Source organism: Drosophila biarmipes, chromosome 3R (genome assembly GCF_025231255.1).
Source record: "Drosophila biarmipes strain raj3 chromosome 3R, RU_DBia_V1.1, whole genome shotgun sequence".
Lineage (NCBI taxonomy): Eukaryota > Metazoa > Arthropoda > Insecta > Diptera > Drosophilidae > Drosophila > Drosophila biarmipes.
The window spans coordinates 25551066-25575775 of record NC_066616.1 but is presented as its reverse complement, the minus strand read 5'-3'; the positions used below and the strand labels follow the sequence as shown (position 1 = coordinate 25575775).

Here is a 24710-nt window from a genome sequence, read left to right as displayed (position 1 = left end):
GAAGTTCAGTTTTGGGTCCCCATACTGAAAATACCGAAAATCCGAACATGAAAAGGGGGTAAAATTTTGACCATCGTTAAATTAAGAAACTTGAATGCAGATTATGGGAGAATACAATCACAAACTCAAAGAGGTATCCCACGTCTAAATCGGGATAAGATTACCCAAGTTATGGAATCTTGAAGTTCAGTTTTGGGTCCCCATACTAAAAACCATTGAAAATACCAAAAATCCGAACATGAAAAGGGGGTAAAATTTTGACCATCGTTACATTAAGAAACTTGAATGCAGATTATGGGAGAATACAATCACAAACTCAAAAAGGTATCACACGACTAAATCGCGATAAAATTACCCAAGTTATGAAATCTTGAAGTTCAGTTTTGGGTCCCCATACTGAAAACCATTGAAAATACCGAAAATCCGAACATGAAAAGGGGGTAAAATTTTGACCATCGTTAAATTAAGAAACTTGAATGCAGATTATGGGAGAATACAATCACAAACTCATAGAGGTATCCCACGTCTAAATCGAGATAAAATTACCAAAGTTATGGAATCTTGAAGTTCAGTTTTGGGTCCCCATACTGAAAACCATTGAAAATACCGAAAATCCGAACATGAAAAGGGGGTAAAATTTTACCATCGTTAAATTATGAAACTTGAATGCAGATTATGGAAGAATACAATCACAAACTCAAAGAGGTATCCCACGTCTAAATCGGGATAAGATTACCTAAGTTATGGAATCTTTAAGTTCAGTTTTGGGTCCCCATACTGAAAACCATTAAAAATACCGAAAATCCGAACATGAAAAGGGTGTAAAATTTTGACCATCGTTAAATTAAGAAACTTGAATGCAGATTATGGGAGAATACAATCACAAACTCAAAGAGGTATCCCACGTCTAAATCGACAAAAAATTACTGAAGTTATAAATCTAGTAGTGCAATATTGGGTATCTATTACGGAAGCCTTTGTTATACAATTAAGGAATCTTCATATAGTTTTTACAGATGAAGGATTGTCATATCAATAAGTATTATTTTATTTCAAAAGAATCAACTCAAGCATTAAGACCCTTAATTATATTAACATTGTTGTAAGTACTCATTATACAGCTGAATATCTGAATGGGTTGAGGGCTAGGTATAACCCCCGTAACCCCTTGTCATTGTAATTTCGATTTAATAATAACACCTTGAGCACGTTCCTTTATGATCAACTATTAGAGGGCTGAGAGCTGCCCTTTCAATAACAACCGCAATATCTCGCTTGGAAAAGCGTCAAAAGGTCCTGCGATTGTCTAATTTGCAGCTCATTCTCTTTATCCTGTGACAGCTAATTGAAATTTAATTTGATCTCATCGGCGAGGGTAAATGTCAAGACATTTTTGTTTATTATTAATTTGCATTTTGATTGAAATTCTGACATTGTCAATGGACTGACAGCTCCGCTCGACATGTGAAACAAACAAAATTACATTCGCCATCTCCTTGAGATGCCAAAAACCGACAAATGATGGACGCTCGGGGCGATTTGTTCAACATTAACAATTCGCAAGCCCTTTTTAAATAAAAATATTTTGCCAAGAGCTGATGGCTGATAGCTGATTGTCGGCTGTTGTCATTATTATTGTTGTTTTCGTGCGAAAACAGAGAGAGCAGTAAATTGTTTGCAATAATTGATTAATGAAGGCGGCATTGGACCCCCACATCCAGCGTCCGATTTTCCTTATCATTGGCAGTCGACTCTTGCCACTAACAGGGGGAAAAACTTTTGCCATTTAGTTTGGTTGGCAGCAGCCTTGGCGCATATAATTAACATGGCAGCCAAGTGGAAACTGCGAAGCGGGAAAACTGGAAAACTTGGCGGCCCCAGCGCCGCAGGTCCATTGCGTTTGGTGTTGTGCCGCGCTGAGCTAATTTAAATTAATTGAATATGCTTTGATAGCATTTCAATTAACTTTTGTGCCGGCACACGGCCTTGCGCCACATTTTTTCCCCCATTTCCCCATTTAGCCATCTTTTTTTCTCATGAATTTCAATGCATTTCAAGTGAGCCCCGGTTGTATCTATCTATCTGTGGGGGTTCACGACTGCCTCACAGGCATTTCAGCCATGCAATATAAATGAGACGCGCTCCGTCATGACATGTCCAAACCATTTGGAGCCCCCTCCGGCCCCTGGTCTTCAACCGTTGGTCCTTGTGCGGCATTTTGCATAATAAGTAGTCACACATGAAGAAAATATCACACGAATTATAGACATTTAAATTAACTAAGAGCTAAGAAACTAAAGAAAAAGGGTTTTTAAGAATAGTAGCATGAAATAAAATGAGCTTTTAAACAATAAACTCATATCTAGAATAAAAAATTCCTACACTTTTGATAAATAAATTTTCTAAAGACTTGAAGGTACAATTAAATTAATAAAGTTTTACTTTTTGATGGTATGTTCTGGGATATATTATTTATATTATGGAAGTTGCTGAAAGCTAAGCTATTTTTCTTTCTCTGCATTTGAAACAGCCGCCGTAGACATTCGCTACTCGGCTCATTCCATTTGGCGAGCCAACTAAATCACCAGAAATCAGTTATAAATTCGTTGGCCGTTGGGCCCTAGTTCTGGGCACTGGGTTCTGGGTTCTCCTGCTCTGGTTTCCAGTCCTCGTCCTGATTCGGATGCGGTGTGCTGCAGGACATTAGATTTACAAATACATATGCATAATTCCCTTTACCAAAAGCCTTGGCCCTGATAACATTGCAACTGCCAACAGTCGGATACACAGCCCTTGATCTGCGAGTGTGTGCGCGTTTTAATTATTCAAATAAAACAACATTCTGGGCATGGTCAAATCACAAACATGCGAAGGACTTCAGATACATTCCCCTGTCATTTAAAAAAAACAGTACATTTATAAAATATAATCTTTACATCTTTATAAAATCCATAAATGCTAGTACTATTAATATCAACAGGTAAAATACATGTTATATTCATTGAAATGTATTTCATTGCATTAGTTTTTCTTCAAACCACATACTCAATTCCCAGTATTAGTTATATGCAAATACAAATATAAAATATATATACATACAAATAAAATTGATTAAAATGGATTGAAAGGTTTTAATAACAACTGCACAATTTTAGTGGGAAATTCAAAAGCAATTACGAAGTAATTTGCAGAGTAAAATGTCAGAATTCGTGTATCTACCAATCTTTAACAACCTAATTAAATGCGCACATTATACACCAATTAAGGGGCATTACAAATAATATCACAGCCGCAAGAAATCAACGCTCTAGTCATCTCCCACACGTGCTGATGGATATAGAAAAAGCCAATTTGATTGATAACACCAGGAACCAGAGGACCAGCAGCAGATTTACCTAGTGGTTGTTGTGTTCCTGGTCTGGCGGTGATGTCGGCCACTCTGTCAAGTGCCAATTAAACTAAAGCAAGGCAACGAGCGACAGCAACAGGACGCAGGACATCGAGCGTATGGGGGACCGATAAAAATGCCAGATATTTTTTTCAGGACTTGCGGGCGTACAAGTTTTTTGCCGCTACTTTTTCCCGAACTAATGACACACGGCCCGGCCGTGACCGCGTTGACGTTGATAGGCCACAACAATTTTCATTGGACAGCCATTTACAATAAACGTCAGCAAAGGCCTAGCTAGACGAAAAAAATCGAAAGCTGGTTAAACCTTCAAGAACCGAAGCTTAGAATACCCTTGTTCAAGGGTTATTTTCTTGAGAAGCTTACGAGTTAATAGAAAAATGTTTGAGTTTTCCGTTAGCTTGAATAAGAGAATAAATTATATTTCTGTAAGATTAATCCTATCAAATTTATAAGATGGAAACTTAACTGATTTATAAATGGTATTTCTTTTTCAATAAAAGTATACACATTTTTTTTTAAATGCTGTGGACTTCGACTTTTAAAGAGCTACAATCAACGAAAAACAAAATTATAGGACTGCTAATATTAATAAAAGCATTATACCTAAATATTTAATATCGTCAAAATTGAATCCCTTGCAAGCTGATGACATTTATGTTGGTACCCTCTGAAAGAGTATGAAGTCGTCGTAGTTTAGGGCGAAAATCAAACAGCCATTGAGTGGTGGGACAGATCTGTCTGTGCCGTTTGATAAGCGCTAATGAATGGTTTTCTTATACGCTCCAATGGGCCGGAGCCGTAACCGTGGCCCCGTGGCCGTGGCGAAGAAAATCCGGGAAGGGTGGCCCAAAGCCCGATGAAGTGGGCTGTTGGAAGGAAGGTGGGGAAAACGCTGGACACGGCCACTTGTCGCGGTTTTGGGCAATTTAAGCGGCGGTTGCCGTTGTCATTGTCACGACGTCGAATGCGGTTGCCACTGACGCAAATGTTTGGCTTTGAGGCAATTAACGAGGCCAGAAAACGAGGGGAGAACGAAAAAAAAGCACAGCCGAGAACAAAAGTGAGGCGTTTCGATGCATTCTTGTTGTATTTTTTTTTGCTCCATTTTTTGGCTTGTAATAAAATGGCAAACGTATGCCCGTGCAATCAATAAACCCCTCCACCCAAAAAGCATGCTGTGGGTTTTTTAAGAGCTTACCGAAAAAACCACAACGTTGCAAGGACATGCGGCAAAAGGAGCGGCAGAGGAGGCCGGTCGCTCGGCCAACAAGCGACTTAATACTGGCCAACTTGATGAAGATACAAGACAGATGGATAACGGCAGGTGAGCCGGGCATACAAATAAGAAAATTTTACCCTTCCTTCTGCGAGAGGAATTGCGGGCCAGGAGGACTGCAAAAGGACAAAACTTTTAAACAAGATTCGGCACTCGATGCAGCCACACACACACACACGAACACTGCTCGTCCACTCACAATGGCCAAACAGACTCGGACTCAGCCTCTTTTATGCTTGGCCATAGTCCAATACAAATCGTTACCAATTTTCAGCCGGATTGGGGGGCGGGCACAGCGGGCTGGGGGGCGTGGTCGGTGGCAGGCCATAAGCAATGGTCAACTATATGGACAAACAGGAGGCGCACACCTTTCATTTATTGTTCGTGTCCGCTCTCCTTCTCTGGTTTGCTCCTTTCCGGGGATGGTGGCGTATACGTAACGTGGGCATGTTCATATGGGAGAGGGTACACCGAGAGAATTGGTGTTTGCTTTGGCACAAATATTTAACAAATATTAAAAACGAGCTAGGAATATATATCCCAAGAACTCACAAAATAGTAAAAAACAAGCATAAAACTTATATGAATGCTAGATTATTTAAAAAAAAAATATAATAAAATGATAAATAAACAAAGGTACAATGTCAATAATATCTGTAATTTTAATTTAGTAAAGAAATGATATTGTATTGTTGTAACCACTGTTCTTTGAAGTTGTAGTTGAAGGCTTTTTGCATTATATTTTAATCTAAGCCAAATATATTTAATTTTTAAAATGATATGTTGCTGAAATTGTACGAGATTGAATAATAATAACAAGTTCCTTTTCGGTAGTTCTCTGTGCACGGTTCCAAATTGCAGGTGGCTGAGTTCTGGAGCCGGTGGAGTGGTTCAGTCGGTGGTGCATCGGCTTTATGTTGTGTATATGTCTGGCCGGGGTCTTTACGTTGGCTTGATTGGATTTGCCGATGCAAATGAAGAATCCAATTTTTAAAGTTTGTTTTTCGTTATCGTTACGTCTCTTGTTAGTGGTGGAAAACCTCCGACTGGTGTCTCCGCATCTTCCTTTCCGGTTTTCCAGTTTTCCGGTTCCTCATGCAGCTCACGACACAGGTTCTTGGACACTCTCCTTCTCTTTACTGCCGGACATTTTTTATGCCCGACGACCACGTTTGTTTTATATGTACGTTTCGGGATATATCTTTTTTCTTGGCCTGTTCCGTACTCCTAGCCCCCTTTTCTCGCTTTGTTGGCCACATCAGCACACAGGACTCGGCCTGACACAAAGCGTCAGGAGGAGAACAGCCAACAATAACCAGGGACAATTCAAACAAACCGACAAGGGAGGCACCAAAAATTTGTTTGCTGCACAAAGCAAAAAAAAAAAAAAACAAAAAAAATTTATAAAAACACTGGGGGATAGGGAGCAACACAAAAAAAAAATTGAAAAAGAAAAGTTTTTGCTTTTCGGTTTGGCACGCCATTTGTTTGTGTCCCGATGCCTTTTGCCTTACCACAAAATCGAATTTTCACTTTTAAACAATTGACGTTACCACATACGGATACACCTGCATGTGTGCCACTGGAAGGCACTTTTTTGCCTTCTTTTCTTTTTTTGATTGTGATCAACTTTTTGTGAGTTCGTTTATTTTGCCTTTTCTCATTTCATGCCTTTCAATTTGTTGTTTACTCTTTGTTTTTGCCACGGTCAGCTTAATTCAGCTCTGCCAAGTGCCTCTCATCGTTGCCATTGGCTTTTGTGTGCAGTTTATTTGGCAAATAAATTTGCCAACTATTTTGCTAAACTGGCGTGGCGGCAGGCGAGGATTTTGTGATTGGTTTCTGTACTCGGGAAAGGGGTAAAAAAGCGGTAGTCGCTCTCTCTTTCAGCAAATCGAATCATTTTATTTTAATCACCGGCGGTGGACAAATTGTGTTTTCATTAAAAACACAACACGATACGTGTCAAATCGAGTTGTGTGCCGTGTTATAAGCACATCCGATCATCTGTAATAATCAATTGAGCCGCAGGGGCAGCAAAAAGCGCCGAATTTAACGAGAACATGGCAGTTGCAATTTGTTTATTTGCAATTATTAGAATTAACAATGCATCGCTGATGGATGCGAAATTGGCAAACGGGTGAACATTAATGGCCTGCCAGCCATGGCAACGCGATATCCGAGTACGCTAAACAGCAATTAGAGGAATGAAATTTGATAGCTCAATAGTTGGCAGCAGCAGCAGGCGGGCTTATTAAATAATTGAGCACCGATTGCCGGCAATTTATCACAAATGATTTGTACGGTTATGCGGAGCCTGGAAAGAAGACGCCATCCCAGCTGCCCATCACGCCATCGTATAAATCTCTGGCAATACGATCCCCTGACAGGCAGCTACAATTACACCCGACAATCGAGCGAGTATCGATAAATTAATCAACATCTCGAGGAGCAAACGTTGCCAGCTGCCATTAAATCGCCCGCTGCTATTTTAAGAAGCATTCCAAGTTTCCTTTCCCTCCCCCGACTGTCATGCTCTGCTATTAATGTTTTACTGGCCAATGGCATGGTCAGCGGCACTGAAAATTAGCCCAAAACGCATATGCCATAAATCCTGGGACCGGGCTGAGAGCCCAGACAACCGCTCAAACTATGAAACGAAACTTTATTGACCCACAAATAACGTGCAGATAATTACAAAAACAAAGGCAACTGCCCCCAGGAAAACAAATGTGTCCGTTGTGGGGGATGGAAAAAAACAAGGGAAAAACGACAGGAAGTGAGGTACAAATGAAGCGACTAGGAGGTATCCAATAAAAGTTCATATACATATATATTTTTTTAGATTATAGAAATATTGCCTTTCATTAAATAAAAATGTAGTAAATTTGTAGTGCATAAAAATTTTTTTTTCAGGAGTAAATACTTGTCATATTAAAAGACCAGATGAAAACAAAAATAAGCGAACTCTCTTATATATTTTATTTTGTCATAAAATTACGACACCTTTTATTAAAAAAAGATCTTGTAATCACAAATGCTGGGTTATCCTACTTTCTTAGGACTAGAAGAGCCCCGACACAGCATACCCCGGAAATCGAAGACTAAGAGGTATGGAAAAGAAAACAAAATGCCATGGCAAAGTGGAAAAACTACTTACAAGTATGTTAACATGCGCAATTGTTGCCGTTGTCCAGCTCCAGACCTCCGGGCAAACCCGAGCCAAGGAGCGGCAGAAGCACCAGTAGCATCAGCAACAATGCCACGGAAATCTTTTCTTTTCCTGCCCGAGTTTTCCCCCACACCACCGCACAGCGCCTCGGAGGGTTTTTTCCCAAAGATGCTCAAGTTTATTTGTTGTGGTCATGGCAGAAAGTAATCCAAAAGATAAAATACAATAAAATAAAAGGCCAGGGCGGTGAGTTATGTGCGATGTTGTTGCTGCATTCGGGTGGGCAGGTCGCATAGACAATGCGATACCTTAAAGCAACCCATGTGTTGTCGTCTGTCGGGCGAGTGTGCATAATTTATATGGCGAGCTTCACATGTTTTTGGCTAAATTATTTCCCTGGCCCCGGAGCACGTGCTGCGGCTCTACTACGGCCACGCGGCCTTCAGGTCAACCGTTTGGGCCATAAATTTGGACGCCTGCCCTGCGACACGCTCTATGACACTATTGAACTTGAAAGGGATATGGCCGAGCGGCAAAACAATAAGCAAGCAATAAGGAAGACGAGGTGCAGGATCATGGGCCAAAAACACACAAAAGCCACTGAATTGACCTTGTAAACTCAGGTTAACTGAAAAGCCTGGTGCCAGTGTGTGATTTTAATTGAGTCTATATAGTCTTCAGATGCTAAGCAGTTGGGTCGGCTCTTGGAAAATGCATAGAGTATAGATATAATAAATTAAAAAAGTTAGTTAAATAATATTTAATAATGTACCCCATAAATATTTAATAAAATATGCTTTGAGCATATTTAAGAAATTCACAACAATTTTATATTTGTACACAACAAATTTATCGTTTCAATTCATGGTAACATTAAACAACGCTGAATATGATTGGAATTTTTACTGCGACGGATCAGAGGAAATTTTTAATTTTTAGGGCAATTGTTTAAGACGTTATTTTTATGGTATTTTAATTTAGCGATAGACATAATTTTTATTTGAGTGGGAAAAAACGTTCAATTTCCCTACCCTAGGTCCGCGCCTATTTAATGTGAAAGATTCTAACTGAAAATTAAACAAGCTTCGTTTAATTTTATATTTTTTATACCATCAAACTTCCGCAAACCATAAATTATAATTCTTCATTTTCGCTTTTTGCTCTCTTAGACCAAAATAATACAAATGAATTTACGTACAGAACAAAGAAAGAAATGCTTATCATGAGCTCGTTCTGAAAAGCCGGCAAGTTGTTGGAAATCTTTTTGCTCAGTATGATGAATTCAGCGGTCTGTTTTGGTATACTGGCAATATTGCTGTTCCCAGAATTATATGGACAGTACCTAGATTCGGAATGTGAATATCAACCGCCTGATAACTATCGATTTGCCCCCTGGTTGGCAATGATTTTATCCAACCAACAAAGATGCACGGGAACTCTGGTTCACAAAAGTTTGTATTTTGCCCAGGGTTTTAATACATTCACGTACCTTTATAGAATGTGTATTTGCTTGCAGAATACGTGTTAACAGCAGCAAGCTGCGTATTAAATTCAAACCAGAGGTAGGTAGGTTTTTAGCTTAACAATATATTTCAATCATCCGGTTATCTCTTAACAGTATCGTCCGTTTTGGAAGAGCTTACGAAAGCTACAGAGAATACTACGTAGACGAAATTTACATTCACAAGCCCAACAATAAAAATGATATAGCTCTGATCAAACTAAGCCAGACTGTGGTTCACATAAAACCCATATGCATTCTGTTACGGGAAGGGCTAAAGTTGGAAAACCACAGGAATTATAAAGCCACCGGCTGGGACGTTATGGGAATTGCTAGAACGAAGAGCATCAATAAATTTGAAAATAAAAAGTGCTCAAACTCCTTCGGTGTATATCCCGGCTATACTCAAATCTGCACTGGCCACAGCAGCAAAGACAAGTGTGCTGAACTCGGAAGTCCTTTGGTCATTAAAATCGACACTAATTTGTACACACTCGTTGGAGTTCAGACCCAAGGCGCTTTGGGAACTTGCGTGTATACCAACACTTTAAAGTATTTCGACTGGATAGTGGGTATCGTGTTAGAGGTCGATGTCATAATGTCTATATAACAAAAGAAGTATACAAAAATATATACATTATTTTTAATAGCTAAAGACTAATAAAATAATGGTGTCATAAGCTCAGCATAAATACTCGTATATATTTATCAGCCGCAAAAACTGAATTTTATTCGTTTGCTTCGTTGAAAAACATATGAAGTAATGTTTTGTGTACCAGAGCTAAGAGTGAACTCATCATCGTATGTTTCGGTTGTTAGAAAGCCGTAATCTTGGAATGATGTATTCCGCAGTTTGCTTTTCTCTATTCCTATGGATGCTGCTTCATCTGGCATCGGCGCAGCTGCTTTATGTGAACTGTGGTACTGTGGCTCATCATGACGGGCATTTGATCTCCGACAGCCCCTGGGTGGCATTGATCATATTACCTAACAAAAGCTGTACTGGCACTCTGATACACAAACGTTTGCATAATATGAATATTATATCATAAATTTTAAAGTAATGGAGATATTCGGTTTAAATGATTTACCGCCTGATTTGGAATTACCTTCCAACATCACTGTTCGTTTGGGGGATTCTAAGAGCCTTGAACTGAAAAGTATTAGCGATACATACCCACCTAAGAACTACAGTATCCTAAGCGCATACACTCATAGACGCTATGAAAAAAAAAGTTTTAACAAAGATATTGCACTGCTGGAACTAGCAGAAGATGTGCTCTACAAACACCACATAAGGCCAATATGCGTTTGGTTACAGGACATCGATATAAAAATATACAGGACTTTCAATGTCACGCGTTGGGAATTAGAAGAGAATACAAATAATTATAAATCCAAGACAAGCACAATTACACACTTCAAGCGAATTAAGTGCCAAAATGTCTTAAATATATCGCCCCAGAAGTATCAGATTTGTGCTGGCAACAAAAACGAAAAAATAAGCTTACAACTGGGAAGTCCTCTAATCAACAAGATAGACTATTACGATAGAACACTTTCCGCACTTTTTGGAATTCAAAGCTATGGCGGTGTGGGGACATTTTTATACACCGATATCAAGAGCCACATAGACTGGATAGTAGAATCATTCTAGAGGTTGATGTCGTAGTTTAAAAAATCAAGACATTTTTGGATTCTAATACTTAAGATAGCACTTTACAAATAAATACAAGTAATTTTGTTGTTTTTAACCCTTGTATATATTAATAGAAAAAAGTTAAATAATTATATTTTTATTCTTATTATTATATATATTCTATTCTTACATTCTTTCTAACAGCTCGTAGATAAATTTTATTAAAACCCTATTCAGCACTATTGTCTCTTATACTTTGTTTTCTGTGTCTGCTGATAAGATTTCAGCCCAACTCCTATGAATTTTAGAAAACATATTTATATGCAATTCTCTGTATGCCGATAAGCTTTGGACGCTGCTCTCGCAGCCTCTCAAATATTTCATATTTTTTGAGCACAATTTAAGATAAGTTCAGTTTTTCACAATCTCTCCGTTTGTAAAGATGGTGCTCGCATACCAGCTTACGATTTTGCCTTTGCTGCTTCTCCAATTGGGATCCGCTCAGTTTTTTTCCACGTATCAACGCAATTTCCGCACTTGATCCAAAAAAGTGCTACGATTCCTTCGGCAGGGCTCCGAAAAACAAAAAGATCTGCACTGGACTTACAGTCAAGAAAATGTGCCCCTATTCAGGAAGTCCCTTGGTCAGTGAATTGCCAGTTTTGGGGAAAATGAGTAACACACTAGTCGGAATTCAGAGCTATGACGCTTTGGGAAATTGTGTATATACCAAAATTGCAAGCTACATCGACTGGATTGTCGGAATCGTGCTGGAGGTTGATCTTATAGTAACCGTTTAAAACAACCAACATATAATTTATGTTATTAACCATTAACATTAATGTTATTTAATCGATACAAATGGTTATCTGAATGATGTGCGTCAGTATTGATATTTATCTAGAAATATCTAGTCGATAAAATGATTTTAATATACCTATTAAAATACATAGTATCTATTAAATTGTATTTATATATCAAAAATTATACTTTCAAGCTCAGTGTAAAAATAACCCCACTTTAGGAAGCACCTTGCCCCCTCTAATGGGACAAAAGGCCACACACTTTTGGCCCAGCAGCAAAATTCATTGGCTTTAAAGCCAAAAGCTGCTGCTGCCTGGCTGCTATTTATGTCGGTGTGGGCTGCAATTGCTCTGGGACCATTTAGCATTTTTCAAGTAACCACATGGGGCTAAGACCGACGGCAGATAGGGCCCGAACCTTAATAGCTGCAAAACGGGGGTGTTGAAGTATTACAAAACTCTAAACAGGCGCAAAAAGTTTCGCCAAAGAAAATGTTCTTAATTTGATTTCCTCAACGCCCCTGGAGTGCAGTATTGCGGCCAGAGAGGCGTCTAAGTGTGCGTGTATTTTATAAATATATATATCCCTGGCTACATGTAGAAAGGTGGGTATATAAACCAGGGCCCGACTAAGGGCAGACAAGGTCTAATAAAAAGGCTTGGGCACAAAAGTTTTTAATAAAGTTTTTATACCCTAGCTACAAGCATAAACTCGGCCAGTGAACGGAGGGGTTGAGAATGGAAATAATTGAGGCAATTTGTTACGTTGAAAATAAAGGTAAGGGCAGCGGTTTAGGAACTGCTCTGCGTTCTTCATCCCTTTTTGCGAGATGTAAAAACCTTGAAATAACCAAATAATCGCTTTGATCCTGCCCACAAAGATGTCAACTTTCCGAGTTGGTATTTCTTAAGCCAGCAAGCCGCGAGACGCTTGAAGTTTCGAGGTCGGGAAGTGCGCGCACAGAGCAATATGCACCGTTTCCCAGTTGCAGTTTGAATTTCATTTCAAAACAATTTGTAACAGTCCCTCGTATTGCTCCCATATAGACACACGCTCACACGCAGGCTCGCGGCAATCGAAGTTTGGTTTGGCAGCTAAGCAAATTTGCTGCAAGTCTGCCATTGCCACTGCCGAGTCAGCAGTGCAAGGATGCGCCTCCTGCGTCCTGCATCCCGCGTCCCGCATCCTATTTCCCATTCGATCAGATCCGCTTACGATGCACAGGGGAAAATGCCTTATGATAACTGGGAAAAATATATAGTCTTTGAAAATATCGAATACACCACCCAAAAGTATGCAACATAATGTTCTTACTTATAAGGACAAAAACATTGCATACTTCTAGACACCTAAAAAATGTAAAACCCTATTTTAGTTTGGTTGTTTGTGGTTTTTGAAAATTAGTAATATGCAGTTTTTCTTTCAGTGTTCGGTGCGTGCGCTTGTCAATAGTTTTGCGCGTTCGCTGATGGTCTTGGCTGCCTTTTTCTTTTTGATGAATTGACAGGCAATGCTATTTGTCAGCAGTCAATGTGTTTGTTACATTTTATTGCCAGCTGGTTGCCGCTGATGCTGATGTTGCTGCTGCTGCTGCTGCTGCTGCTGCTGTTGCGAATGTTGCTGTTGCTACTGCTATTGCTGCTGCATTGTTAATGTCAGGCGTTAGGGCACACGCTAAACATGGGGAGCAAGTTATTTGTCTGCATTTTATATGCAATTTCTCTATGCATCTCGCTGTTCGACAGACGGCCTGACAGGACAAAAGGACGAAAAGGACGACGGGGAGCGGCAACACCATCACCAGCAAATTGTGTTGTATTGTACTCGCATGCATCCGACAGTCGACGTCGACAGCTGAGAGACATTGGCTATGGCTATAGATGTAACTTCTTCGATTTGCATGGTCGCCATTCGAAATAGATTACGCATCCGGCGTGCCAATTGCCCCTTGAACTTTGATCAGCGGACGGAGCGTAGGTCACTGCTGTCAATCAAAGGAATTGTTCCGCCTTCCAATGATTGAATGCAATCAAACTATAGAGAAATATTAATATTTCCCAGTTTCCCTGGCAAAAGAAGTTGTTTTTCCCTAGCAACGATTTTAATAAGCTGCATTGCAAGCGAAAAATACAGATTGGGTGGAATTCAATTAGGTAAGTCACCTGCAGCAGCAGCTTCCTTGATCCTAACCTATCTTAATTTAATCTTAAGGATTTCACCCTTTCCGCCAATAGGTGAATTTCCTTTCATCGCATCTCGCAAAGCTGCCACGATTTGCATGGAAATTTATATTTTTCTGCAAATGAAAAACCATTTGGCACGACTTGACTTCCACAATATGCTATTTCCTTCAGGTTGTGCTCTTTTATTTTTTTACGTGAAAAGCTTACAAATCTTTCGATAAACTCTTTCTTAAGCAAAAACCTTTTTTATTGTGTGAAAAGTCTTAGTTATATACGTTAAATAGCTCTGAATTCGATGGGCACATTTAAATTCACATGCAAACCTAATGACGACGTTGCCGAAAATAACTGAGAAATCAGCGACATTCTGGTTTCGCATGCGGTTTCCGGTTAAAATATTTTTTCGCATTCGGTTGCGCTTTATAAATAAGTGCATGTCAACATAAATTAAAATTCTCCCGGTTGATTAATAATGCACAAGGAAAATGTCACAAAGAAATATGATTGTACGACGGCGGCCTCACTTAATTCCCTGCACTCTTTCAGCAGCTCCCTCGAAAGTGACCTGAACGAATCAGCAACCAGGCAAATGGAACAAAGGATAATGCCATTGGGGCGATGCCGAACATTAAATACTCTAATAATTATTATAACTATATAACATAGAGTTGTGCAACACATAAAATATTGTTCCTGGTATGGTCACTTTATAAGGTTTTTGTTAGAAATAATTTTGAAATTATACTTAAAAAAATGTTTGTTATTTTATTTATATTCTTTGGTTTCTTTGCACTTTTATTTAATAGAAATAAGTAAAATTATAAGAACTCATAAAACTGCATTTCCATTCAAGTAACATCATAAAACCCCAACCGAAATCACCGTACTTTACCCTATTGTAAGTGCCTGGAAATATTTTATGCCAGCACAAAAATAAAGTCATTAAAATTGTAAATATGTATACAAGTGGAAGACTGGAAAGGGGTTTTCCGGGGACTCGGGGGAAAACGGGAGGACGAGATGACGCAGCCATCCTGTGTGCGTGCAAGAAATGGAAATGCGGTTAATTTCCGTAAAGTATGCAATAATTTCTGGCACTGAGCATAAGCAAGTGCACCCAGTGTGTGTGTGTGCCGCCATATGTGTGTGTGCATATATATGGAAGTGCGAGTGCAGCACAACAAAAGGCAAAGAGTAAAATAACTGCCACGCCTGCCCGCCCCTTGCGAGTAAATCTCTTTGGCAGCCTGCGAAGACGGAACTAACGAACAAACGGACATTCATCAATATAAATCAACCGGCGGCCACAAGCCAGGCCCAGTTGCAAGGATTTCGGGGCATGGGCGATAACTCGCATCTCAGATAGGGATGGAAAGTATCCGTAGGATACAGAGATTAAAAAATATATTTTTTAAATTTACAAAAGATAAAATTTTTTTTAAATATTCATCGAATACAGTTAAATTAAATATTTGGAGTAGATTTAAAAACTAAAAATATTTTACATTATTTTTATAGATTATTATACATTTCATGCAACAAAAAATCGATTTCGAATCGAATTCGATTTTTTTCGATAGTTTATATATGTACCATTAATATTGAAAGCCATATATCAGCCGATATATATTGGATCGAAATTTTCCAGTCGATAAGCATCCCTGCCGAAAAAGAAACAGAAGCAAGAGAAAGGGGCCTCCGCCCCATCGGAATAAATAAAAACATTTTTTGTATAAAAATGACTGCGAATTGGTTGGCAAGCGGGGTCAGCCTAGGAATGGAGCGGACGAAGGGGCCAGGCGGCTGTAAAAATGTTTGCCAAAGAAATATTTTCACATTTTTATTTATTTTTTCTTATTCGGCGAATGGCAAGCGGACGGCTTCGGACGGTCCCTGGTTTTGGGGTCCTCGGCGCTTGGTCCTGAATGTCCTTGCAGCTGCTGCTGTTGCCACAGTAGCATTTTCGTTTCATTATGTTCCGCGTGCCTAAAGGATTGCAATATATATTTGGATTCCTTTTTCTTTTTGCCACTGACTGAATCGTTTGCATGTTGCTAGGGAAATGCTTTCCCTCTTGCACATGCACAGCGGCATGCTTTACAATGCCCAGAAACGTTGAGGCCACGCATTTTGACTTCGGTATTTGCGGCTTTTTATGTAATTCATGGTCATTCCCCATATGCATGGGCCTGCAAATTTACTGCCTGGCAAAAAATAAACAACTTATATGCACGGATTTGGGCAGAATCAAGCCTTCCCGAAAATCACGTAATTTATGCGATTTTTCATACAGTTGCCACTGAGATGATGCAATTAAAGCAAAAACATGAAAGAAAATGATAAATCTTTTATATTTATAAAACTTAAAAATTGTAATAAAATTTATAGCCAATAATTTGTAGTCTGTTTTTTTAACTACATTTTGTAGCTTTCCTTAAAAATTGCTTTATTTTTGCCTAAATAAGATAAACTTGTTATACCTTAATACCCTTTAGCAAAAGAAAATGGTCTCACTCTATAGAACTCTGTGTTTTTATCAGTGTATTTGAATGGTGGTGCGTTTTATTTGCCATTTCCGGTTCGTGCCGGAAGTTGAAATTATTGAAATCAAGCGGAAATGCACCGAAGCAAATGTATAAAAAAACGGTAGTCAAAAATCTGATTAACCCATATTAAATTGCAAAACAAAAATTAATGTTGAAAATATTCAAAGAATAAATTACGTTTTAATAAATTAAATATTAAATGGTTAAATAATGTAATAACTAAAAAAAATTTTAAATTAAAATATACCAAAAATAGGTAAACAAAAACCAGACTTAACCAAAACACTTTATTTAAAAAAAAAATGGCATTATGTTTCAACACGGGTTAAAGCACAACTTCGATTGAACATCCATCTGTCTATCCGTTTGTGTACTTGCGAGTGCGCAGACCATAAATAAATATATAAATTTAAATAAATGCTGCCACAACGCCCGCGCACTCACAGTTTGTTTGTCAATAAATCAGAATACTTATCAACGTCAAACGACCGCAAAGAATGCGAGCAAACAACGTCAGCGACCAAGAACCAAAATGGGACCCCATTTTAAAGAATGCCTGCCACTGTTTATTAGGTGCGATACAAATTATTTAAGAAGACAAAAGACCAAGAAACTGGAATCTTGTCAACAAATTCAAAGAAAATTGTATACATTTTTAATAATTAAAAAATATGTGAGATGTTTATATTTCTCAAGGCGAAGTCATATTTCAATGCCTGTACAAACAAGCGATCTTTCCCCCAGTGCAGCCAAACCAAATACGTCCACCAACTGACACTTGCTGCTCTATCTATCCTCCAGCAGGCACTGCCCAATTTATGGGCAGTCTGTGACTATTCCCCCATTTACCAACCCAACATTGTTTTGGGCCTAGTCCCGAACTAAGTCCGCTAATTGCGCCGCCTTAGCCGGGCCATCTCGACAGGGATTCGGCGGGTGCCCACCCCGTAATTATGCGAAATGTGCGCCATTTCTTCGGACTGTTGCCTGTTATTGTTTGCATTATTAGCTGACAATTTCGGTGGCACTGTGATGCCAAGTGGCGGGTCTGTGATTAGGCAGGCTCTTTGGGGGCTCTGGAAATGGTGGGATTAGCTGGCGCTTTGTCTGTGGCCAGGAACTGGGATCTTGGTCGGAGACCATCAGACCTCGCTCGATAAGCGCTCCAGGGCCACTCGAGCCCAAGAAGTTGATGTTTTTCTTGCATAATTACGACCATAAGCCAAAGGCTTGTTATTACAGGCAAAAGAACTGGGCGAATTCCTAGAACGTAGCCCGAAACCAAATCGATTAAATCAATGTTGCTCTTAAAATTGGTAAATTAAGACATTTATTGTGACGAATTTTCTGGGAAACAAGTTGAGATGGTTTAAATTTTGTTTTATAAGTTTACAGGAAGCTTAGAGTTTGATTTTCACACAAAGACAAATAAAATAATAATAATAAAAAAATTTTTCTTTAGATATTTAAATACAATTTCAAAAGAATAACCTAATTACTAGGATTATATGCCTAGTAACTTTTAAAATAAAAAAATCTTCTAGGTTTTCTATTTTATTTATAGTTTAACTACGAACACATGCTGTATGGTCTCCCTTGCCTCTCCCATGGCATTTAAAATGGAGCAAATATTTTAGAATTTACCTGAATCGCATGCAAAAGCCTTTGTCAACATCGATGGTCCGCTGTGACCACGCTCTTTGTTGTAGTTTTTTGTGAATGCGCAATTGTTCAGTGTCGCAATGGTAGTGGCATGCACAAAGCGCCGATTGCACCGCCCACCCACGCACTAAGGCTTTCAGGACCCATCCGAACCAACCCAGGCCCAGCCACCTCTCAAACGCTTTTTTCGGCGCTGACATGTCCAGGCACTGGGCAAAAAACAAACCCATATATGTATATTCAATAGGCCGGGCTCGCCAGAGTGTTTTCCGACGTTTTTCTGTAATTCGTTGTAGTTTTTTCCAAGTTGGCTTTCAGCTGCGCCGAAAAAAGCGGCCTGCCTACATAAAGGCGCTAGCATATTAAAGGCTTAAACCCACTCAACGGCAGATGCCATATTGTTGAAATATATGCAGATACGTCGCGCATACGTCATGTGGAGATGGAATCCGGTCTGCAAAATGCATTCCATTCAAGAACCGCCCCGCGATTTTTCATTGCAAGCGTTTAAGCAATCGCATGAAGCAGATTTAAGCATTATTAACATACTTTACAATTCAAAGGAATTGGCATAGCACTCTGAAAACTTTAGTTCAATGGTAGTATAGCATTTTTATAAACGACAAGCAAAAATAAACTACAAAATGCGTTTTATACTGGACTATCTACAAATAAATTTAAGAATTTTTATGTATAATTTAGAATGTGTTATCTAACTCAATCAAAGAGCTCCATTTTCCACATATCGATCGAAGAAGGCCTGGGAAACCTTTCGCAATGCTGTCGTCGTGTCGTTAGATCTCATTCAGTTTCTATTTTCGCTCCGAACAACTTCCAAATTGAACAGTAAAAATTTGTAAAAAAAATTTAAGATATTTTTCTATAAATTTTATTTTTGGAAAACTTGAGTCAAAAAAATGTGTTCTCCGTGCGGTCCCTGCAGTCCCTGCGATCCCTGCTGCGGTCCTTTCGAGTGCTCCCCGAAGTGCTATAATGCGGCTCAGCTGGAGGCGTTGCCACAATGTGCTCCGCGCATCCCACCGCCCTTCCCGAAATGCATCACAGTTCAGCAGCCTCCGCGGATGATCTGCAAGAAGCGAGTGGTCTTCACGGAGAAGATAGTGCCGGAGCCGATGGTGGTGAACAGATGCAGGCAGATCACTATACCAAAAGTAGTCGATGCCACGAGGGTCATCAAGGTGCCCAAGCTGATTTGGGTGTCGCAGATGGTGCGGGAGCCCAGGGTGATCTACTACCCGTCTATGATCCCCGATCCCTATGTGGTGTGCTATCCCAAGCGGGTGTGCGAGCCCCGTGAAGTGTGCCAGTCGATCCTGTGCCAGCCCAAGCCGCAGACCATCGATATCCCCCCACCAAGGGAGTACTGCTGCTATCCCAATGGACCCATCAATTACAAGCCCAGCGCCGCCTGCCCACCCTGCCCCATTGGACCCTGTGCTCCCGGAGGACCCTGCTGCCCGCTGCCCTGCTTCTCCACCAATCAGTATCCCGTTGCCGAGGGCAGGTGCGGACCCTGCGGGCCATGTGGACCAGGTTGCGGACCCTGCGGCCCGCGATGTGGTCCCTGCGGTCCCGGCCCCTGTGGACCCTGTGGGCCGAGGTGCGGTCCTTGCGGACCATGTGCCGTTCCGAACTGCGGGCCCTGCGGCCTCACGATGCCGTCGGGTCCGTTTGTGCCGGCTCCATGTGGACCCTGTGCCCCCTGCGGACCTTGCGGGCCGCTTGGCAATAGTCCCTGCGGTCCTTGCGGACCCTGCGGACCCTGTTCGCCCCCCTGTCCATATGAATCACCCGAGTGCGGTCCCTGCTACCCGTGCGCCCCAACTCCCTGGAACACCCACTGCGGTCCAGTTGGTCCCTGCGGTCCTCAAGTGCCCTGCGGTCCCTGTGGTCCCTGCTAGGATCATCTATCTCCGGATTGCCCGTTGTCAGAAACCAGTGACCTGTGGACCAACTTGTCTATGCCGACCGCTCGACTCCGATACAGAATATCATATTGTTTTCGCTGTCCTGCTCAGAAGCACTACCAAAAGTCTATAGTACACTTTGCTTTGTCAGCACATTGACGACTCATTGGCTGTAAATAAAATCGGATTTAAGCGAATATCACGATGGAATTCTTATTGACAGATAAGGAAAAGGCTACTTTAATTGTATCTTATATATTTTTTCTTAATACAATTTTCTTCTTTAAGTAGGCTTTGCGCTTGACTGTCAGTCCACTTATACTTTGTAACTAGTTTACTAGCCATTTCGAAACCAGTTTCGCTTCGATACACTTCCAAATTTCTGTGGTTAAATTTTATACAAAAAAATTGAATACAAAATTTATTTTTTCAGTTCCAATTTTGGTTAGGCCTTGTAAAATAAACCATGTGCTCTCCGTGCGGTCCCTGCAGTCCCTGTGATCCCTGCTGCGGTCCTTTCGAGTGCTCGCCGAAGTGCTACAATGCCGCCCAATTGGAGGCCTTGCCACAATGTGCTCCTCGCATCCCGCCGCCCTTCCCGAAATGTATCACAGTCCAACAGCCACCTCGGATGATCTGCAAGAAGCGAGTGGTCTTCACGGAGAAGATAGTGCCGGAGCCGATGGTGGTGAACAGATGTCGGCAGATCACCATACCCAAGGTGGTGGATGCCACGAGGGTCATCAAGGTGCCCAAGCTGATTTGGGTGTCGCAGATGGTGCGGGAGCCCAGGGTGATCTACTACCCGTCCATGATCCCCGATCCCTATGTGGTGTGCTATCCCAAGAGGGTGTGCGAGCCCCGTGAGGTGTGCCAGTCGATCCTGTGCCAGCCGAAGCCGCAGACCATTGATATACCCCCACCAAGGGAGTACTGCTGCTATCCCAATGGACCCATCAACTACAAGCCCAGCGCCGCCTGCCCACCCTGCCCCATTGGACCCTGTGCTCCCGGAGGACCCTGCTGCCCGCTGCCCTGCTTTTCCACCTGCCAATACCCCGTCGCTGAGGGCAGATGCGGACCTTGTGGACCCTGTGGATCCGGATGCGGACCTTGCGGACCAGGATGCGGTCCCTGCGGTCCTTGTGGACCATTCGGTCCTGGCTGTGGTCCTTGCGGACCGTGTGGACCCTGTGGACCCGGACCTTGTGGCTTTGGCCCTTGTGGTCCTTGCTAAGCGAGGAAGCTACTGGAAAAATGCTCAACGTCTGCCAAAGAAAACCCGTGATGCACCTGCGTTTTGGAAGTCCGTATCCGCAACCAAATATATGCCAGTCCAAAATATATTAAACAATTGCGTTAGATAAAATATTTTGATTTTTATTGCGGTACAAATGGGATACTTTTTCTTAATAATAAAGAAATGTGAAAAAAAATGTTTACAAAAGAAATCTAAGTCCTTGAATAGTTATGCAAGTTTTACATGAGTCAGAAGAAAGTCGGTCAAAAGAGAGTTTATAAAAGTTTACTTACAGGCACACCAAATCAAAAACCACAGAGAATCACTGAGTAAACTGTCAGCTCTACGACTAGCCTTTTGCAAAAGAAAACCCAACGTCTTTCTAAATTCCCATTAATTTTCGTAAATCATGTCGAAGTACGTGGCTAAGGTGGGACCCGCGGTTTTTTCCAAGCTTGGCAAATGGGCCTACAACATGTCTGGATTCAACCAGTACGGTCTACACCGCGACGATTGTCTCTACGAGAACGAGGATGTGGCGGAGGCAGTGCGGCGCCTGCCCCGCAAGTTGTACGATGAGCGCAACTACCGCATCCTGCGGGCACTTCACCTTTCGATGACCAAGACGATCCTGCCCAAGGAGCAGTGGACCAAGTACGAGGAGGACGTCAAGTACCTGGAGCCGTACCTCAACGAGGTGGTGAAGGAGCGCGAGGAACGCGAGGAGTGGAATAAAACCCACTGATATCTTGGTCCCCAATAAGTGTTAAATGCTGAAATATGAATACGCCTTAACTATATGTTATTAGTAGATTAAAAGCTTCCATAAAGGTAACCAGGAGGGACTTATTTTTCTATAATACTATGTTTGAACATATGGAATCATTTAATTTGAGAACTACTTTAAATTTACATGAAGGTTTTTAATCGATCGATTTAATGCCGTACCATCTTATAGCACTTTATCCCCAGCTTTAACCCATCTCCCGAAATCGACAACCGATTTAAATTCCTTTTCAATATACGGCCAATGTCAGCGCAAATAATTTTCGCATTAAGTGCGGCGCATAAATACAATATATGAAATTCATTAACAGCGAAAACAATACAAATTAGTGCTGTGGGGGGCGTGACCCTCTGCCGCCGAACATGTGTATACCGCCCCCCGAATTAAAGTGGGCGTAACGTGTGCCAGGTGGCAAGTGGCAGGGGGCGGGGAGCGTGGCAACGTCAGCGGCAAACAAAATGCGTGTGCATGGCCCGCACATCCTGTCAATCCTCGTATACTTATGCGCATCCTGTTTAAAATGCAGCAAACAGCAAAAGCAACAATGCCGGTGCAGTTGCAGATGCAGATACTTTCGCGGCCGTATACATGCAGATATATCTGCATCTCTGCCGCTGTCTGATTGTTCTGGCGCTGCCATTCGACCGGAAGAAATTATTGTTATTCGAATTGATCTGCCATAGTTTCGATGTTGGCCAGTGCGATAGGCAATGCCGCTGCCACGGGAGCGATATCGCTGCGTCTGTGGCCAGTAACTGCCGGAGTTCTGATAACGTCAACGCAGGGGAATGCAGCAAGGGCTTTTAATACCCTGTAAATCTGCAGATTAAATGTGTAAAGTTGGAAGGAAAACAAAAAAAAGAAAAATTATTTATAAATGTATTTCAGCTGTAAGATAATAAGCAGCTACTTAAACCAAGTTTTTCTTTTAATTAAAATAAATTAAAAAAATATAGTTTTTACTCACTTTTTGGTTAATAATTCCCAAGTTTCTGTTTAAGCAAAACCGAAGTCCCTCTGAGCTTATAATTCCCAAGTACTTTTTTGGTGGGACATACTTTTAAATACGTTTAATTTGGTGAACCATAAAATGTTACCCTTTAAATAACAGGGTATTTAATAGTCGAATTCCTTTATTTATATCCCATTTTCTTTTTTTCCTGCCATCGTTGGCGTTATTTATTTGCGCTCACATATGCATAAATAACGGGTGGCGGGCGGCAGTCTTACCCACCCACCGGCGACACCACCACCCACAAATGCCCAACTGCCGCTTGTACAATAAATTGCAAAAATATTATTTTATCAACAATAATTAATTAAATGCACTTAATTGCGTGCCGCAGTTGCTGTTGCTCTGTTGCTGCTCGGTTTTCATTTTTATTTATTTTTGTTGCCTTATTTTTGTGTACATTTCCAGCCCTGTCCCCTGTTCGACCTTGTTTCCATGCAGCTGCTACTGATGTGGCATAGTGTGGTGCGGCATGGGATGGAAAGGGGTGGTAACTGCAACATGGTCATCTGCATGCATATGCTTGAGCAGCGTTGTAAGTAGCCATGTAAGTGGACAAGTGGCCAACCGTCCTCGGTCTCTTTCCCCCCTTTGCATACCCTTTTCGGGCCGAAACTCTTTCTGCGATTTATGCGTATTTTTAAGTGGCATTAAGTGCGCGTTAACATCTTATGAAGCCGGCAATGGCAACAATAAATTATTGCAGCAACATCTGGCTGGCCATTAAACGCCCCGAAACAAATGCTAATTGACGAGTGCAAGAAAGTGTGCTTTAAAAATACAAAGAAAAAGAGACGGTAAGTCGCCGTGAAAGCTTAATGAGTTGTGCGGCTAATTGGAGGAATGCAGCGGCAGCAGTAACAGCAGTGGCAGCGGCAGAAGTTGCAGCTGTAACCTGCAACATCTCGAGTTGTTACATTTGCATTGTTATTGCGGCAAGTTCGTGGGCTTGCTGCATTTCTGGCCACTGTGTTTGTTAATGAAGTTTGTCGGCCGACATGCGGCAGGGAGAAATATTATGCATACGCCATGTTGGCCAAAAGTTTTACAAATCCTGCACTGTCCTTACTTTCCTTCCCCTTCCATGGACATGGACATTGCACGTTCTTTGGACACATTTAGTCTTCAGTATATGTGCGTGTGCATGTGTATGGTAATTTACAATCCCCTGCGCTTGCAATGTACACATGCCTGCACGTGTATGGGTAAATTGTTAAATTTATACACAAAAGCAACGCTGCGCTGCAACTGCCAAAGTAATTTGCGATAAGTGCGTCAGATTCTTTGGGGAATTTTCGACCAGGGCGACCACAGAAGCAGCATCGCCATCACCGCTGAAAATGCCAGCAACAACAACAACTACGACAATAATAATGCAACCACAACAACAAGTGAAGTAAAAAGTGAATATTTATTCGGTTTTTGCGAGGGTTACGCCAGCCAGCATAAGCGAAACTGCAATGCTCTGCGATCTGGCGTTATGATTAAAGCCTTCTTTCTCTGGGGAAAATTAAGTTTAGCTGCCCTTTGATTAAAGAAACGTATTTC

The 24710-nt window shown here is 41.1% G+C and overlaps 4 protein-coding genes across 4 annotated transcripts; all 4 read left to right on the top strand.

The window, feature by feature from the left end:
* Positions 1–9170: 9170 nt before the first annotated feature.
* LOC108024308 (plasminogen-like) lies at positions 9171–11800 on the top strand. The gene is made up of 5 exons (XM_050888759.1): positions 9171–9311; positions 9377–9422; positions 9479–9969; positions 10609–10675; positions 11572–11800. Exons 1-5 carry the CDS (start codon positions 9263–9265, stop codon positions 11798–11800), a joined length of 882 nt encoding a protein of 293 aa, XP_050744716.1. The 5' UTR covers positions 9171–9262.
* A 7181-nt stretch (positions 11801–18981) lies between these two features.
* On the top strand, positions 18982–20320 carry LOC108024882 (DBF4-type zinc finger-containing protein 2 homolog). Its single transcript, XM_017095027.3, has one exon. The coding sequence runs from the start codon at positions 19113–19115 to the stop codon at positions 20115–20117; it is 1005 nt and encodes a 334-aa protein (XP_016950516.1). The 5' UTR covers positions 18982–19112; the 3' UTR covers positions 20118–20320.
* A 138-nt stretch (positions 20321–20458) lies between these two features.
* On the top strand, positions 20459–21492 carry LOC108024883 (DBF4-type zinc finger-containing protein 2 homolog). Its single transcript, XM_017095028.3, has one exon. The coding sequence runs from the start codon at positions 20590–20592 to the stop codon at positions 21358–21360; it is 771 nt and encodes a 256-aa protein (XP_016950517.1). The 5' UTR covers positions 20459–20589; the 3' UTR covers positions 21361–21492.
* A 166-nt stretch (positions 21493–21658) lies between these two features.
* Positions 21659–22198, top strand: LOC108024457 (cytochrome b-c1 complex subunit 7). Its single transcript, XM_017094374.3, has one exon. The coding sequence runs from the start codon at positions 21773–21775 to the stop codon at positions 22106–22108; it is 336 nt and encodes a 111-aa protein (XP_016949863.1). The 5' UTR covers positions 21659–21772; the 3' UTR covers positions 22109–22198.
* Positions 22199–24710: the final 2512 nt, after the last annotated feature.

What these genes read in the sequence shown, in the direction of transcription:
- LOC108024308 (XM_050888759.1), top strand. Translation starts at nt 9,263, where the DNA reads ATGATTTTATCCAACCAACAAAGATGCACGGGAACTCTGGTTCACAAA. An exon ending in GGGAACTCTGGTTCACAAAA is followed by an intron (nt 9,312 to 9,376) that starts GTTTGTATTTTG and finishes ATTTGCTTGCAG; the next exon opens with AATACGTGTTAACAGCAGCA. An exon ending in ATAAGGCCAATATGCGTTTG is followed by an intron (nt 10,676 to 11,571) that starts GTTACAGGACAT and finishes TTCCTTCGGCAG; the next exon opens with GGCTCCGAAAAACAAAAAGA.
- LOC108024882 (XM_017095027.3), top strand. Translation starts at nt 19,113, where the DNA reads ATGTGTTCTCCGTGCGGTCCCTGCAGTCCCTGCGATCCCTGCTGCGGT.
- LOC108024883 (XM_017095028.3), top strand. Translation starts at nt 20,590, where the DNA reads ATGTGCTCTCCGTGCGGTCCCTGCAGTCCCTGTGATCCCTGCTGCGGT.
- LOC108024457 (XM_017094374.3), top strand. Translation starts at nt 21,773, where the DNA reads ATGTCGAAGTACGTGGCTAAGGTGGGACCCGCGGTTTTTTCCAAGCTT.